At 41.0% G+C, this 17,083-nt stretch overlaps 1 protein-coding gene across 2 annotated transcripts; it reads right to left on the reverse strand.

Moving 5' to 3' along the window:
* Nucleotides 1-892: 892 nt before the first annotated feature.
* On the reverse strand, nucleotides 893-12,166 carry cers2a (ceramide synthase 2a). Of its 2 annotated transcripts, none has more exons than XM_034544452.1 (11): nucleotides 11,730-12,166; nucleotides 7,075-7,248; nucleotides 6,816-6,933; nucleotides 6,488-6,606; nucleotides 5,514-5,571; nucleotides 5,208-5,258; nucleotides 4,929-5,021; nucleotides 4,033-4,161; nucleotides 3,654-3,760; nucleotides 2,742-2,895; nucleotides 893-2,649 (listed from the first exon to the last, which is right to left on the reverse strand). In XM_034544452.1, the coding sequence occupies exons 2-11, from the start codon at nucleotides 7,245-7,247 to the stop codon at nucleotides 2,503-2,505; spliced, it is 1,149 nt and encodes a 382-aa protein (XP_034400343.1). In that variant the 5' UTR covers nucleotide 7,248; nucleotides 11,730-12,166; the 3' UTR covers nucleotides 893-2,502. The 2 variants fall into 2 exon arrangements, with proteins under 2 accessions (XP_034400343.1, XP_034400344.1); XM_034544453.1 differs by having other exon boundaries at nucleotides 11,740-12,135.
* Between the last annotated feature and the right edge of the window lie 4,917 nt (nucleotides 12,167-17,083).

The raw sequence follows: 17,083 nt of genomic DNA on the forward strand, positions 1-17,083 counted from the left end.
GCGCGGAGGCACCGCGGTAAAGTGATCCCGCGCCATGTGCAATTAGCCAAGAAGGCCAAACACACTGGAGGGGAAAGTGGCAGAGGAAGGAGGAAGAAACGAGGACCGGTTGCAGATGGACAACAAGAAGTTGATCGGCAACACTTTCGAGCTGGATGAAGACCAACGCTTCCACTCGGGGTTATTATGAAAACATTCGAGACGTGTTTTGGCAACAGTGGGACTCCCCAAAGTGTGCCAGCCAGGTGCCGCCACCGTGTCATCCGATATTGTCGCTCCGCGGCGGAAGCTGACTGATGGATGGCGCTCAGGCCGGAGCACGTCTGCTGCACTTTGAACAGTTCCTTCCACTTGGAAGGTTTACTACACGTTAGACACCCAACAGACACAACTAGTGCTACTAAATAGATAAAGAAAAGAAAATAAAAAGCCTACTTTATAACTGCTTTATGACCTTTTCTGATTTTAAAAGGTTGTACTGCTACTGAATCAGTTTTTTAATTGACATACAACTTGTGGGAAATAACTTTGACACTCAATTCACGATTTTTCATCCAAATAAAGTTATTCTGGTTCCAGGTTTTTTTTTCATTTTTCTTTCCTTTCTTTTAAATCAGTTTTTTTAATACCATTGTGAATTTGTATCTTTGGATTTTGGGCAAAACAATTAATTTAAGAAGCACAGAAAGACTAAACAAATAAATATTAATTGATAATGAGATACCAGTAGTTCTTGACTACGATTGCATCCCTTTCATTATTAAAGGGGAATTATAACTTTTTTCATTATTTTATTAGTTCCTGAAAACCTAACGTTGAGTTGGAACGTTGAATTGTAATTTCAGATTTTGATGGAGAAAATAAATTAAAAAATGAATGTAAAAGGACAGGATGTTATCCACAATTATCTTTATCATCATTGTCATTATGATTTTACATCTCAGCAACACATAATGCAAATTAAAAACCATTACTGCAGAAGCAAAGCTCTTCAGAGGGAGCTGCGAGGCAGGAACGTTAGAGGCCCAGAGCGTTACGGTGCTGGAGTGTTGGTGGTGATGGGGCACAAAGACAGCAGAAATAAAGACAAATGGGACAGAAATAACATTTCTTCTTACAATCAACACTTGAAATGATGAAGGCACTTGCAAATGACACGGTAGTACAAAATGTAAACCATACTTTGGTGTTTCATTTTTACCTCTTTACTTAAGATTTAATTAAACATCTTTTTTTTTTTCCTTTACAAAATGTACCAAAACACTGGCAACGAGGAAGATCTTGGGTAGATAATGACAAGAATAAATATGAAAAATTTAAATCATACCCTCTAAAACTAAAAAGGCAATCTGGTTTGAATTGTCATCAAAAACCATTACTAAGCTTGTTTACAAGATATTTAACCACGCTGGTCTATAGAGGGAACCATAAAGTGCATCTTTGGATGGATGGGAAAAACAACACTGAATGGAAATGCTATTGACTCTTTCAGCACAAAGAATTCATTAACAGTTACTGATTTGTTTGGGACACACTCAACCAAATTGCTCCCAAATTTAAACCAACGACTGGACTGAAAACAAATAAAACTAAACTAAAGAAAATCATACAACTAAAACAATATTAAACACAAACAAAACATTTAAAATGATCTCTGCGCATTTTGCTTCCCAAAAAAAAAGAAATGCAGAAGCATTCAGGACAAACTTCCACTCAAGGCACATTTCAACAAGCGATGCAAATGTAGCACCTCATCTTTTTCAGACTGTTAAAAACATTATTTACCTCCTGATTATTTGTTTTAAACATTGAAACAAAATCAAATTTAGACAAAACAAAGTGACAGACTGGCAGCTGCAATAACTGAATCGCACAAATGTGTTATCAACCGATACTTCAAGAAATAGACTTTAAATCAGCTTATGGTCCATGAAAAGACATCCCCTTGGATCTCCTCACCATGTCACTGACTTCAGTGTGGTTATTTAGACCAACAGTCAGTCAGGTTTAAGGGCAGTAATACTCGGGAGAGTTTTAACTGACTGTGCAGGAAGGGAGTGCCCGTCCTAACCACAGCGTCTCTTTAAAACACCCCCATGGACAAAACAAAGCTTGATTTGGCATGTGGCAACTTGGTCAACAGCACAAAATCTTAGCATGAAGCAAAGGAGACGAGAGGTGAGAAAAGAGGAGAAGGTGTGTGTAATGAAATAACCACTCTGCTGCTTAGGTGCTAAGCAGATCATTGTGGTTCTCCACCACAGTCGTCCTCCTCCAGTTAAGTTAATGTAACCCACAGAGAAGGGAAATTATCCCCTTTGGACTACTGGAGTTTCAGAAAGGAGGGTAAAGGTGTGTGTGTGTGTGTGTGTGTGTGTGTGTTGCCGCCTGTTGCCCCTTTCAACATGCCACGCTCCCATTCTTTGGCTTTCAGGTGAGGGCCATGTGTGAGGGCCCATCGTCACGCCTCACACAGCCTCATCTCCAGCTCTCACAGTCCAATCAGTCCGTCTTACTGTGGTTGTTGTTCAGGAGAGTGTGTCCGTTCTGCACGTGGCCGTTCTTAAACTTTTCAATCTGCTCGCGACCAACGTCTTCATCTTCCGACTCGGTCTCCTCTTTATCGCTCCGCTCGTCCTCGACGATGTCCTGCGGGGTAAAAGGAGACATGACATCTGTACCGTTGCTGCTTTGAGGTGACTGTGCTGTGTGGTGGGAAAGTTGAAAGTAGCAGTTCGTACGTTGCCTGGCAGGAACTTGATGACCATGCGCACGATGAGCACTGCCCAGAAGATGTGCAGAGCCTGCAGCACGAGCATTAGCCCGTTGAAGAAGTAGAAGCCGAGGAAGGGGGGATACAGGGTCAGGGGGTACACCCACGTCGTATATATGATCCTGGACGAGAGGACAAAGGCAGGACAGAGAGTCCAGTCAGAGCCACCTACAGTCACCATCAAAAGCCCATTGAGAGGAGCCAGAACTGTACACAATGTGGCTGTTGTTACATTTCCATAAAATTGTTGCTCAGGCTTTAACATTTCTGCAAAAAGAATCAGTGCGAGTTTCCATCAGCTACCTGTATGCAAACATATTCAAAAAGGCCACGATCAAATTGCATAATTAAAATAGAATGCAAGTAAATCATATTAGCATTGCATCGCAGATGATGTCTCCTTGGAGCTGCTATTGTGATAGAGTTCATCTTAAAAATTATAGGATGATGCTGGTATTATTACTATTTGAGACTATTTTCAGGCCGCAGTAATACCCAATTGATTCAGTGGAAGTATGATAGTCTCTAAATAAACTACTGTGTCTGTTTATCAGAATGTGTAGTTTTTGGACAACATGTTAGCTCGATAGCAGAGGAAATAGTTATATATCTGACTTACACGGACAACACTTATGCTGGGATAAATTCATAGTTTGCGTTGGCCTGTTTGTGAGATTTATTCACAATCAGTCTTTATCACATCTTCTCTTTCTATATGCCAGCCTTTCCACCTGAGAATAAATACCTTTTTTTCACCAATTGCAAAATGCCCTTAAATACAAATTTGAAAATAATGTGTGTCAATGTTGCACAAATGTCTCAAATGTTCCGATCATCCAGTAAACTCAGTGACTAATGAATCTTGTAACATTGGTCTTACCAGAAGGGGAGGATTATGAGGCGGGTCACAATGAAAACTGCAGCAAACATGGTGAAGCTGAGGTTGCAGGTTTTCCTCCAACCTGCGTAGTTAAACATTTTGGCTGACTGCAAAGAAAGGCAGAGATCAGTTCCACCGTTTCCTACATTCGCCTCTAGAGGGCACTGCAGCGAGGGCAGCACCTCTGTTGCTTTTATGATGTTTACTGCTGTGTGATTGGAATTAAATAAAAAATTTAAAAGACACTTTCCCTGTAATTGGAATGAGGAAAAACACTAACAATTTATTTAATTATTTTTATGACAAAATAATAATAATTCAGGTCAACTTTTATCAGTGAAACAGAGCTTTTTTCTGACTTATTATCATGTTGTCATACCTCCATTAAATAGTCGGAGGAATCATGCACCAACATGATCAAAGTCCCTGCCCGGATGTAGTTGACCAGCCAGGAGAAACTAATAAGGGAAATGGTGGCCACATGGTGAATTATCTGCTCTTTGAAATCCTGGGGGAAAAAAACGGGACAGAAAGAGATGGTTTAAAGACGACATGAAAAAACGTTTGGTCACTTATTAATTGAGCTGTAAAGATTGTTCACCGATCGACAGTGCGCGTTCCGATTGATTGATCCTGGACTTACAAATGATTAACTCTCTGCACATAGCAGATTATTATAGGGCTAAATCCACACGCAGAAGCAACTCCTCACATTAGAGATTGATGTCAACACTGGATAAGTCCAGAAAAATGTTATGTTACCGTTTTGGTTTAATAGATTAGTTCCATTTTGTGCCAGCATTTGTGAGCTGGAGTTACAAAACAAGAGCTGGCACAGAGGTGGCGGGTTCGAAGGTCTGTCACAGCAGTGTTTAGACCTGTGGACAAAACGATCCCTTTGTGTCTCCACAGTGTGATTTCACCACAAGCTCCGGTCACACATTAACTCACAGCGCACCTCCTGATGCAACATCCCAGACTGGAGACAGTTGAGTTTTGTTGCTGCCACACTCCGACTTTACCAAACTGACACAGTGGAGCAGATGAGTGGCGTTGAACATCATCTATAATGTTGTGAATGCCGACAGCTCCACTCAATAAAATACATAAAGTCAGGACATCTTAATGGAGAAATCAATATCCAAATCTCAAACTACACAACAGATCATTCTCATCATGTCATGCACTCAGAACAATCTTTCCTGATGGAAGGTTTCTGAGGGGCTTTATGGATGCGAACACAGGACAACAAAGCTTAGTAGGCAGCTCACTTACCTTACGTTTAACATCCGATGCTACGCTAAAAAGCAGCGAGACATAGAAGCCTAGTTCGATCATGTAGTACCAGTACTGTGAAGGCAACAGTGGCTGGAAGAAAATAGGAAAGAAAAGCTGTTAGCTAATGCAACCAATAATTGTATCTGTTAGTTAAGTAATTTGGTAAACAAGAGTACGTTTCTACAAGTCAAGTGCTCTCTCAGCTTATAAATGTGACAATATCAAAATTTAAACTTAATGCAATGAGAGTGGTTCCAGATTATTGTACTGACATACCATTTTTGGGAAGCCATCCCACATCTGCTTCATATCATACAACCATGGTTTCTGAGGAGAAATGGATACTTAATATTAATGAGGGTTTAAGCGTCCCACAAAACACCACGAGCACAAACACTAAAAAACAAAGTGGAAAACCTCCTACATTTCTGAACTTTTGTTTGCATGTAGCAAACAAGTCCTACTGTTTGTGAAGAAGCAACAAGTCAGGGAGACAAAAGTTGCCAGTAGAACAATAAACGACACGTTTCAAGTTATGACTAGAGTATGACGAATACATGGCCAGATTCTGACAGTACTCACGTCAACAAGGACTGCCAGGCCAGCAAAGAAAGCAAGAAGGTAAAACGTAAATCTCCAACTGTAAGAGAATACACAGCGGTCTCAGAAATCAAATTTGGGGTTATAGGAAACAGATGTGGAAAATTAAACGTTTAAACTTGACTTTTCACCAATATTTTAAAACCACATGTCGCAGACAAAATGAAAAACGTAATCTTTTAGCACATGTGTCACTGGAGTTTGAACCTCAAACTCAAAACTGAAAAAGAAGGTGCTTTGTGCAATTGAGGTGATGCCAGAAGTGCAAAATGCTAAAAGAAATGACCCCTGACATCTAACTGGCGAGCCTCGACGGTGTCCTGACCGCTCGCTTGCGAAACGCTGCTTGAAAGAATCTGGTATTTGTGATAGCAGGTCATGACAATGGTTGTTAATAATTAACTGTTTAATCATTCACCGCCCAAAAAGTTATTCTGACCCATTAATGCTATCCGTTAAAAAATATGTATATTACGCCGGGCTCACAATGTGCTTGTGGAAACCCTGAGAAGAGTCTGCCAGGCAACCTTCCAGCTAAACTAATTGATGCATGAAAGACAAAGCTGCTTATTCTACCGGATGGGTAGACTGGGGACTGCCTTGTTAGGCACATTGACCACAGCGCCCCTAAATGCTAGGCACTGATCTCGTCCATTAGTGGTTAATGATCAGTCAACGAGGGTTGGGTATTGGGTCGGACAAAATAATCTAAATTAGCATCCATAGCCATGACCTCTGCCAAATCTTGTCTGAACCTAGAACACACTAAATGACAGAGGTGAACCCTTCTTCATTGTGACTTCACTGTTCGTCGTCTCATGCGTTTTCAATCCAAACTAATCATGAAATAAAATCAGAGAAGAAAATCTCCTTTAGGATTTGAATCAGGCTCACAGATTGGAATGAAAGACAGACAATGGGTTGGAGGTGTATTTGATGAGAGGAGGTTTAGCTACCATGCTTCCCGAAACTTTTTGAGCTTGCTGGGTCTGTCCTGGTTTCTCCGCCGCCTGAACCACCTCTGGACCTGTCGCACTGAACAGCCCGCCTGTTTACTTAAACTCTCTATGGAGCTCTGACAACAAAAGCAGGATGAGAAGGAGAAAAAAAGTCAGTACTATCTTCAATGTCTGGAGTTAGAAAACTATACTGAAGATTTATGGTTATTTCCATCATGTTGTCTCTCTCATTCATCCTCAAACATCCTATGATTAGGCTCAAGCTGTGCTATTACCAGAGAAGAATTAAGCACTGCTAGTTTCCTAAAGTATGCAGGATCATTACCTGTGTGGGATTCTTTGATGTGCTGCAGAAAAAGGACTCCAGAACAGGATTTGGAGGAGCACGGACACGCTGCTTGTCACTCACTCCCAACAGGGAAGCGAGAGGAGTCGCCACAGTCCTGGAAAGAGAAAGACTCTGTTTAAACATCATCTCACATTTGTCAGGAAAAAAACATGCAAATCAGAAAAGGTACAGGCAGATGAACAGGCAAATGACACTGTGACAAAACCCTAAACAGTCACCGCTGGAGATGACTCACCTCTCAAATATCTGTCTGCATACCAGGAAGCACAGCGCGATGGGTATAGTAACCCACAGGTCCTGTGTTTTAGGGAACACTTGGCCATCATGGTCCGTCAGGTCAGCCCAGCCGTGGCCTTCAGGAAACCAAATCCAGTCCGCCCATATCTGCTCACCGAGCCGAGACAACATCCTAAAAGATGAAACAAAGGAAGAAAAGGATTTGTGGGTTTTTTTGGTATCATGTGGAAGGAAATTAAGAACAGTAATAAAAACGTTTTGTTTGCTTGGTGATCTCCATTCAGATTTTCCATTTGATAAATATAGCAACTCTCTCAGCTGTGACAATATCCTGAGAGAAAGGAAAGGAAACAGAGAGGAATGAGTATTGATTGGAGGTGATGAATCTCACTAGGCATTTGCAACAGGCGCCGTATCTGGGCACTTCCTGTTCCAGATGAAGAGGAATGATGACATTTATTTTGTGGCTCTGCTCCACTCAATGTAATCAGATAACCCATGAGCATTTTATTAAGCTCCTTAACCCAGAATGCAGTTTGGCACCAATTCCCATTCCTTGAAAAACTATTTCTGCAGCTGCAGCTTAACTCAAGTGTCTGAAATCACGTCCTCTGTAATGAACGCTTAATAGGGACCATAATAGTGAGCCGTAAACAGCTGCCAGAAGGACCGTAGAACTTTTTTTAAACACCCAATAACATCTCAGAGTTGTAATGGTGTATTTTTTCCTGATTTAATTATTTCTCATTTCTTTATACGACACGTTATATCATCGGGTCCAAACTCAAGTTTGCCCAACACTTTAATTTATGACAAAATACCTATCAGCTGTACTTTGGGTTTACTGCTAATTAGCTAACGTTATCTTTTAGGGCAATTTAAGGCCTCACAGTGCCTAAGTACAGCTTCATGGACTTTTTTTTACTGCCAATAGGGATGAAATAATCACTGGCAACTCCCCAATTGAACATTAAGTCACATGTCGGATCAGCTGATTTTGAGTTGGCTCATCGGATTACCGCTTCACCTTTGTTTTTTCCAGTAAAAGTTTTGTGTCTTTAATGTGAGCAAATCATTTAAGGGGGAAATACCAGTTGACACATTTCCTGAAAGATCTCTTCGTAATGACTGTGTGTGTGTGTGTGCGTGTGGACTTTAAGCCGTTATAAGCCAACCGAAAATGCACAGTAACTCATGCAGGCTGTCTTTGTCAGCAGAGGAGTTTCTCTTCGTAAAGGATCAATCGCGGAGACATGCCAACTCATCCTATCGTTTAAGGTTAATTAGTGTGGGGATGTTGGTTAACATGCTGCCTCCCGTGTGTCACCTCTCACTTCTATTCCATAAAGAACGGTCATAAAAGTGAACATGTCTAACTTTACTTTAGCTTCACTGTTAACTCTTGTGAATGCTTCAAAGAGAATGGGCTCTCTGTGAATTGTGTTAAAATATGTTAATGAGTGCAAGTTTTGTATTTAGTCCTGAAGTGTATTATGGGATTTGGGTAAACAAATAGACATTATTTTCTGTCCACCAGGGGAAACTGGAACCAACCGTGGGGCTGCAAAAGCTGTCATGTGTACATCCTACTTCTCACACGCAAAGTACTCATTTGTCTGAGCTGATCCAAGCTAAGAAGCTCACTATCATTGCATGTGACAGCAGATGGAGATTCACAAACTGGCAATGTTACAAGCAACCAGATGTAAAGTGTGCACAGGTTGTACGCAGTAAATATCCCTGTGTTACTAGACATTTCTGCAGCACCAGCCAGAAATGTACAATATGTAAAAGGGTTTTACAGTTGCTCCTGCTGGTGTGTGATTTCCTCAAGAGTTTACAGAAGAACAGGTCAGGCACCCGCGCAGCGGTTTGGCAGGTGCAACGGCTGCACGCTAAAGTAAACTTCCATTTCATTTAGTTAACTAAAGCTATGTTTACGTGTCATCCAGTGTGACGTGTAACAAATGAGTAGGGCTGCCTCCCTCATAGTGGACCGCTTTGGTCTAAATAGACTAAGATTTCTTTTTTATGCTTTTTTCATGCTGAATGTATAAACAAACCTTTGAGAAAATCTCAGGTAAACACAAGATTTACAATTGGTACTTTTGTGTGATCCTTTGTTGAGAAACTCAGTTTTACAGATCTGTTGATTCCATCAACTAACCGATTAGTCTGTCTAGTAAGGAATTTCTTTTAGATTTTATCAAAAGAAAAAAGAAACTTCTGAACATTTATGCTATTGCAAATTGTATTAGTGAACTTATTACTGCACTCTGTAATAATTGGCTTGTTGGATTGTCCTCCATCTGTTTTCTGGCATTATCAGCTAATCCAGTATCATAACTCGCCACTCAGCTAGTGAATGCACATTTCCATGTGTTTGGAGAGCCAAAGTGCACTGTGCCACTTTGGCACCGATGGTTTAATGTCCAAATGTTGATTTTAGACAGGCGCCAAGAAGAGTGACTTTGTCTCAACTCAATTATAATGTCACATTTATTTTCTCAAATCTCAGCAACAGTATGTACTGTACTATAGGTACATGTTAATATACTAACTGCTGCACATTGACAGTCCATCCTTGAGCAATGTTTGGACTGATAGTATGCTTTGAAATATATATATTTTTTAATCCATTTAGTTGAAGGACTAACAAGACATTGATTATGTGCACAGAGGCCGAGATATCCTGACTTTTAGTCCCTAGTATGACTCCAAAAACATTAGATCCTACACTTCCCATACTGCAACTCAATCTTTTATTAGACCCTCCTGCCTCATAAATAGAGTCCTGTAAGAATGAGTCCTAAAACTCAAAAATAAGTTAGCATTTTGCACCTTCCATTCTATCGTCTCACAGTCAGTGTTTTTTTGATTATATGCCTGAAATAAGGTATGTGGTTAATACAAGCTTAAGAGATTTTAACCATTTTTATCTCAGACATAAAATGTGTCAGTAAATATCTTTCCCATTCATTTTGAAGTTGTTACGCAACTTTAAAAAGGCAGTTGCTAACAAGTGTCTGAATGAGACTAAAACTCATCAGCACGCTGTCTAGCCCGCCCATGCGGCCTCGTTGTGGACCATCGTGCTCATGCACCTGTGATGTAGTTAGTCTGTAGCATAATGTCATACAGCGCTTTTTACTTTGGCCAATTTCCACTTTAAAAAATCCTAAAAGTGATGTTCACTTTTGCTAAAGAAAACATGCAAGTATCATAAACTTGTGTTTGCTTGTGCTTATTTTCTGCAATAATTCAAACTCCAAGGGCAACATCCAATTTACTTTGTCAAGGGAACTAGTGTAATGCCAACTACCGTGGCTGGCCTACATGTCATCCCTGCAGCTCTTTATTTCCGCTTTTTTTCTCCACCCCCAGTTTCCTGTTAAATAGTAGAATGTGTGGTTATGCAATAATGAACAAGCAAAAATGATTTTGGATTATACATAGATGTAAACTGCACAGGTAAAAAATAATAATAATACAATTGCCAAATTACAAGACACGCCTTTAAAAGTTGTAATGCCTCAAGCCCAGGCAAGATAGCTAAAGCCTGCAATTTGATGAGTTTGGTATGTTCTCCCCCAAGGCACAGACACACATAACAGGAGTACTACGACGGAGAGCTTTCCTGAATTTCATGAGTAAAAATGAGCTGAATGGTGCTTTATGGAGGTTGTTTTGTCCTTCTTCAATAAAACCTCGAAGGACGGATTATACCTCCTGTTTGTACAGAGTGAAAACCCCTTGAAGGTTAATAGGATAAGACAGACTTGACTCCAGCAGGACACAAAAGAATGACTCGCATCTAATATCTAAAACAATGTCAGACAGACAACGTCCTTCAGGCTGAAGTGAGGCCGCAGGCTCTTGTTTGATGATTTCAACTCCAGGGTTGTCCCCCACTTAAAAGTTTGCAAATTGTGAGCCACACAGCTCTCTACGCTGTTTGCGTAAACTCTTGCAGGGAGTGGCAGAGTGCGCATAAATGGCGCAAGCGGGGAGTCTCCCGGACATAGCGGAACAGACTGCCTGACTCAGTGAGATGGAGCTTTAAAAAAGTTTCCCCAACATTGTCCAAACCATCGTCAGCTAACGTACGTTGTACGTTGTATTCGTTTCCCCACACAGACACTCGTTATTTCTTGTTCTTCGTGTAATAACATAACGCAGTGAGTAACTCTTCTTGGCGACATCTGCAGTTTACGTGAAAAACTTTGTAGCGCATTCACAAGTTGCACCACAAACGACACACACGGCCGTGTGTCCGTTAAACCACTTCTGTGTTGCCTCGGGGGTCGACCGTTGAGCTCGACTGCTTTCACGACCTTCTGTTACCGCGGGGTTGCTAAACAAACACCCGCGACACCAAAACGAGGCCTGTTAGCTCAACTTTAACGAGCACGTCCCGTTTGACGTCTCCCAACGGCGGAATCCAACGGTTAACGTTAAGAGCATGTCCGCGAAGCTTGACGCGTAACGCTACACTTCTGGTTAAACTTCACGTACACCCTTCAGAGAGGGAGACTCTCCCCGCATACGCATCCACGGTGTTAGTCTTTTACAGCAGCTTGCGCTGGCGGAGCGTTACCGACCCTCACTGACACGTCCTCCGTGTAACGCTAGCTAACGGTGCAGCCAGCTTACCTCTCCTCACCTCACTGTATCCGGGCAGGTAACGTCGCCGCTCTTAAAATGTTTCCTCTCGTCCGCAGCTGCTGCTCGTCCTCTGTTCCTGTTGTCGCGTTGGGGGTTTCATGTAGCGTTAGTTCTGGACATAAAAAAAAAAAAAAAACACCGAAACTTCTCGGTCGTTAAATCAGCTGCAAATCCCTCCACCCTCCTTTATTCTTCTTCTCCACAAACTCAGGTTTGCCACATTCTCAAAGAAACTATCAAACCGTGTCGCACTTCCTCCCGAAAACTGTCCAACGAGGACAAAAAACGAGTTTTAGCTTGTCACTTTTCCGTCCTCCCAAAGTAACGTTAGTGGGCCTCGGCTTGTTGCCGTTCAGCCGGGTGGTTCAATTGGTCGGATATAGTGGTTATCAGGGTTGTATGTTAGGATAGGACCGGCAGAGGGGAGGGGAGGGGTCGGAGGGGGGGTTTAAAGTGACGTGAGCCTTTACTCCGTATGACGGGTGGTTAGTGCCACAAGAGGGAGGCTGGTGAGGAAAGACATGTCCTCCAGTGGAAAGAGTGCAGTTAATATTTTAAAAAAGAATCACTGGGAATGTGTAATGTATACTGGATGTATTCATCATTAACATACGTGCGTATCATTTACCTCAATGTCACTACAGCAATAACCAAACTGTAGTCAAGTACAGGAGCTGATATAATTAGTTGAAATACAATAAGTGAGAATAATTATGTAATTTTATTGCGCGCTATTCCTTTTTAAAATTGTTTGTGGTAGCAGATTTGTGTTGCAGATGTTATTTGCCAGGTCTGGTATAGAAGGCAGAATGTGTTGTCGACGATGAAGCGGTGAAGTAACCTGTAATTTAGTAATTTAATGAAACTTAATGAAGTGTGTGTCCAATGTATTATAAACCACTGAGGGTTGGGGCATGTTATGCGCATGATGTGAAAATAACACATTGGATGTATGTAAGTTGCAACAGGTCTGATGAAGGGCTCTTGATGGCACAGAGGACATGCTCATGTAATAAACATAATCATCCAATATTTTTGGAAAGCTGCCCAGTCCAAATGCATATGAACTTACCTAGATGGCCTAATTAATTAATAAACTGCTATGTTCCATCACATTTAATGTAAAAACGTTTGAGGCCTCCTCTACATCTTGTTCTTCTTTTTGTTTTCATCAGCATCATTGTGATTGTATAAGGTCGACTTACAATTTGATAAATAACAACAATAAAACAAGTGTCTTAACCATGTGGCATTTCCTGCTGTTCCCATTGTGTGCATGCTCTGTTCTTTCTGTCTTCTTCTTGCTCTACTGGACTTTGTCGTATGGTCGTATCCACACTGAGTGTCTCTAAGTATTTGACCTAACCTACACATTACAGCAGCTGTATACAAGATCGGGGGCATACCGATTGCCTCTCAACGGCTCTCAACATGGCGACGGCTGAGCCAGTGGCTCGCAGCTAACAATGCTAACAGTGCAAACAACGGCAATGCTTCTGCGGCAACTCAGTCGGCCAGGACGGCGTTATCAGCTGTAACCACTGTGTAACCTTTGGGGCACGCTCACATGCACTAACATGCACTAAAAGCACGCGTGGCCAACTCGGCTATATAAACAATGAATGGAGATGCTCGGATTACAACTAACACAGAGGGAGAGGGAGACTTCATGCTCTGCTCAGGTAGACATTACTCCACTACATCCAGGCTCGGCCATTCTTGGTTTTGACTCAACTGTTTTCCACATGGCGGCCGGGTAAACAGGAGATAGGCAGTAACAGAGTATTTTTATTTTTTTTTTCTGGACGGCACTGCCTAGTTTTTCAGTATGATCCGTCTATGATGGACATACTGTATTTGTATAAAGTGGGCTCAAGTCAACACTATGCAAATCCAGATGAGACAAATGGTCAGTCAATCGTCACGTGGTACGTTGTGCAGTGCGGGGCCGGCTCTTCTGCTCTCCATAGATATTAATAGGATCCTTCAACTTCACACACATCAGCGGGTTTGGTTGTATCTCCACCATACCCTGTCACATGTATCGGGTTTATATGTCCCAACACACGTTATAATACTAGATCATTAAGCTACAGTCGTTTGCAGCTGTTTTTCTCATCAGATTACAGATTACCTTTGCTCGTCCTGGTATGCGTTTATGGCATTAATCACCCTTCATACAATCAGGCAGGCCACAGAGGCCGAGACGTGTTCGGACGCGTTGGACCCAAACCAAAAAGCCGTGGCTGACGCCCAGAATGTGGGCACACACACTTCAGCCTTCTCCATACCTGACCTGGATATTTATGCCTGCAGTGTCATAAATAACTCAATGTCTGAGGTCGGGTTATCAATGATTTAACATACTTGGGTGCAATTATAATGGCCATTGTGTACAGACTTGTACTTATATTGCACTTGCCAAAAACATCTAAATTCATGTTCTTCCTGGTCCTGGGTCAGAGGTTGGTCCTCAGTTTCTCATGCAACCATCACAGGAGGCCAGATGTTTTTCACTCAGCTCAATTCTTCCTCAGGCCTATAGAGAGCAGCAAACTCCCCTGGATAGCTCATAAATGAGCTATAACACCCACACTTAGTCTATCCCGTAATCTTCTGATTTATCATGCAGAGGAAAGGTGGTATTGTTTTGGGTAAATCACATGATTTGAACAGTTAAGAAGACACCGATTTTAATTCTAAATTGTACTTTATTTTCTTTTAAAGACATATGTTTTAAAACAGCGATTGTAGAGAATAAATAAAGAAACATTATGTTGTTGTTTTTTTTTTACTTCCATAGGTACATTTATGCAATTAAAAACTCTATAATAAGTGTGTTCATTGTCTTGAAGACCACAGAAATCCTCTTTTTTCTTCTTCTTAAATTAAAAAAGAAATTGTCACATACCCCCGAACCCACCCCACCCTCATCAAATTGATTACCAAATAAATTAAACGTAAAAAATCAAGATAGAAAAATTCCCTGCTATTCCTTCAGCTTTGTTATTTTGAAAAGTAGTGGCAGCAGAGAATCTTAACTCGTGAAGTCCTTAAACTCCATTTTTAAACAAAGGTATGTACAGTGAGAGGGAATTCAAATCTCTTCCAGTTTAATTACCCCATGTTTTTTTAATTTACGTATAAATAATAAAACTAACTCTACATAACAATATTACCAATGGTAATAATACAGAATAGTATTTTCTTTTCGCCTCCGACTGTAGACTGGCCTTCTGTTAATGCCGTAGACCACAAATCACACTATACAGTAGAACCCTGTTCAGAAGAATAACATCAGTGATATGCTTTTTCTTAACATGTAGATCTTGTTGCTGACAATAGAGTATGTACATAATATAAATGAATCCAGCTGTGGAATGATAGTAAATCTGGAGCACTTCTGATATTGCGGATGCGGATTCTGTAGATGTCTTTTGTAGCGGATATTACTGCTGTCGTTTGTTGTTTTTGAAAGCGCATACACGTGATACTGCTTTTTGTGAAGTGTTGCTCCTGTGCTATACGGTTGGTCAAACAACCAAAAAAGGCTGGGACATCCCAAGTGGTTTTCTTGATTGAACTCTTAGGTTTTCCTGGAGGTAAAGAAGAGAGAAAGGGGGGGGGGGAAAGCACAGAGCATTTTAAACCAAATCACACACATCAAACACATACATTTGAGACTTTGGAAGTGGAATGGCGTCTGCAATACACACTGCTTACACTGATGCCTGGGGGGAGTCTCGGTAATCAACTAGTGTCCATGCAACTCAAATAGTGAGTCATACTGCTGCGAGTATATGCACGTTCTTAGGAAATAGTTGGTCATCTCAGGCAAATTAATTCAGAACATGCACAGTAGGAATTCTGGTGGGGATAACTATGACCTCCACATTTTTTTAAACAGTTGGAGCTCATTTTACATTTATTCTAATGGTATTCAGAACCATGTCATTCACCACACTGTAGTTTCTCAGGGAGGTAAGAGTATTCAAATCATCCACCAGAGTTGTGCTGCAGGTTGCTGCAAACAGGGCATCTGCAGGTACCAGAACAATCTATTTGTTACATTTTAAGACCTTACTATAATGCCAGTTTATCTAAGAAGAACAACTTAACAAAAAACTTGAATCATCTGTCCCTGAGAAATATTGTTGAAATAAAAAAATCCCTAACAAGCATTCATTAACACTCAGACGTTGTTCAAACCTTCTTACATTTCTATAAATTATAATTTCGATTTATTTCTGATAATCAATAGCTAATCTTTTCAAACTTGGCCAGTGAACTGCAGAAACCCTGTGCACAAGACACTTTGTGTGTTTTTGGTTTATTAGAAATGTTAAGGGGACATTTTTGGATGCACTTTTTGAATACTGTAACACTTTGAGTATGTTTTGGTGTTGTATTTCATGGTTTTGGAGTCCCAGAATTCCTACAGAGGAATGCAGTTCCTCAGCCAGCAGCACGTGTCACAGGAACCAAACAGCTTTAAGCCAAAACCCTCTAAAGTAAGGTTGATGTCTCAGTTGGTACAACAAACACACACACACACACACAAATATATTTTTCACATCTAGCCAATACAAAACACTCACACGGATATAAATGCACGCACCATATCGTTGTCCCACAAACGCACCACCATTCACACACAAAAAAAACATGTTGTCAACCATTTACAGGGGCACGTTCAGTACATTTCAAATATCACAAAAAAACAACAAAGTTCAAGCACAAAGTCACTTGGAATTGAGTTACAACCAAACAAAAACCCTGCACTCACCGAAAACTACCACACCAACTAGACAGAGGGAATATGTAAGAATGATAATCATGACAGACAAAAAGGAAACTAATCAAAAACCAAAAAGTCGAAAAGGAAAATAAAATCTAATATATCCATATTTGATGGACAACAGCCTAATTTAGCTCGTAGCATTGCAGCTTTTAGAGGTCTTGGGAAAAAAACAGCATGTCATGATAATCAGTTACTTACAAATGCTGAGGTAAAGTGACAGTTATTGATCAGTGTTTGCAAGGATTAAAACCAGGACAAAATAATAAGAGGAAACTCACAACGCACCAAACACAGTTCATGGTCGCCACAGTAACCCGCCATGCAGTTTGAGCATGGTGAATCAAGGCAACGGCCCAAAATAAAAATTGCTAATGGCAACCATCACAGGCAATATTGCCACAGCAACCAACACAGGCCAATTAACTTACAACGCAGTGAGAAGGAAGGGGGGGAGGTTTTAGCGGTTGCTAGGCAACCGTAGCCATAGCGACGCACGTCTCCACGATATATGTATGGATGGGACAGTCTTGAGAGTGGTGTG

Source organism: Cyclopterus lumpus, chromosome 11 (genome assembly GCF_009769545.1).
Source record: "Cyclopterus lumpus isolate fCycLum1 chromosome 11, fCycLum1.pri, whole genome shotgun sequence".
NCBI lineage: Eukaryota > Metazoa > Chordata > Actinopteri > Perciformes > Cyclopteridae > Cyclopterus > Cyclopterus lumpus.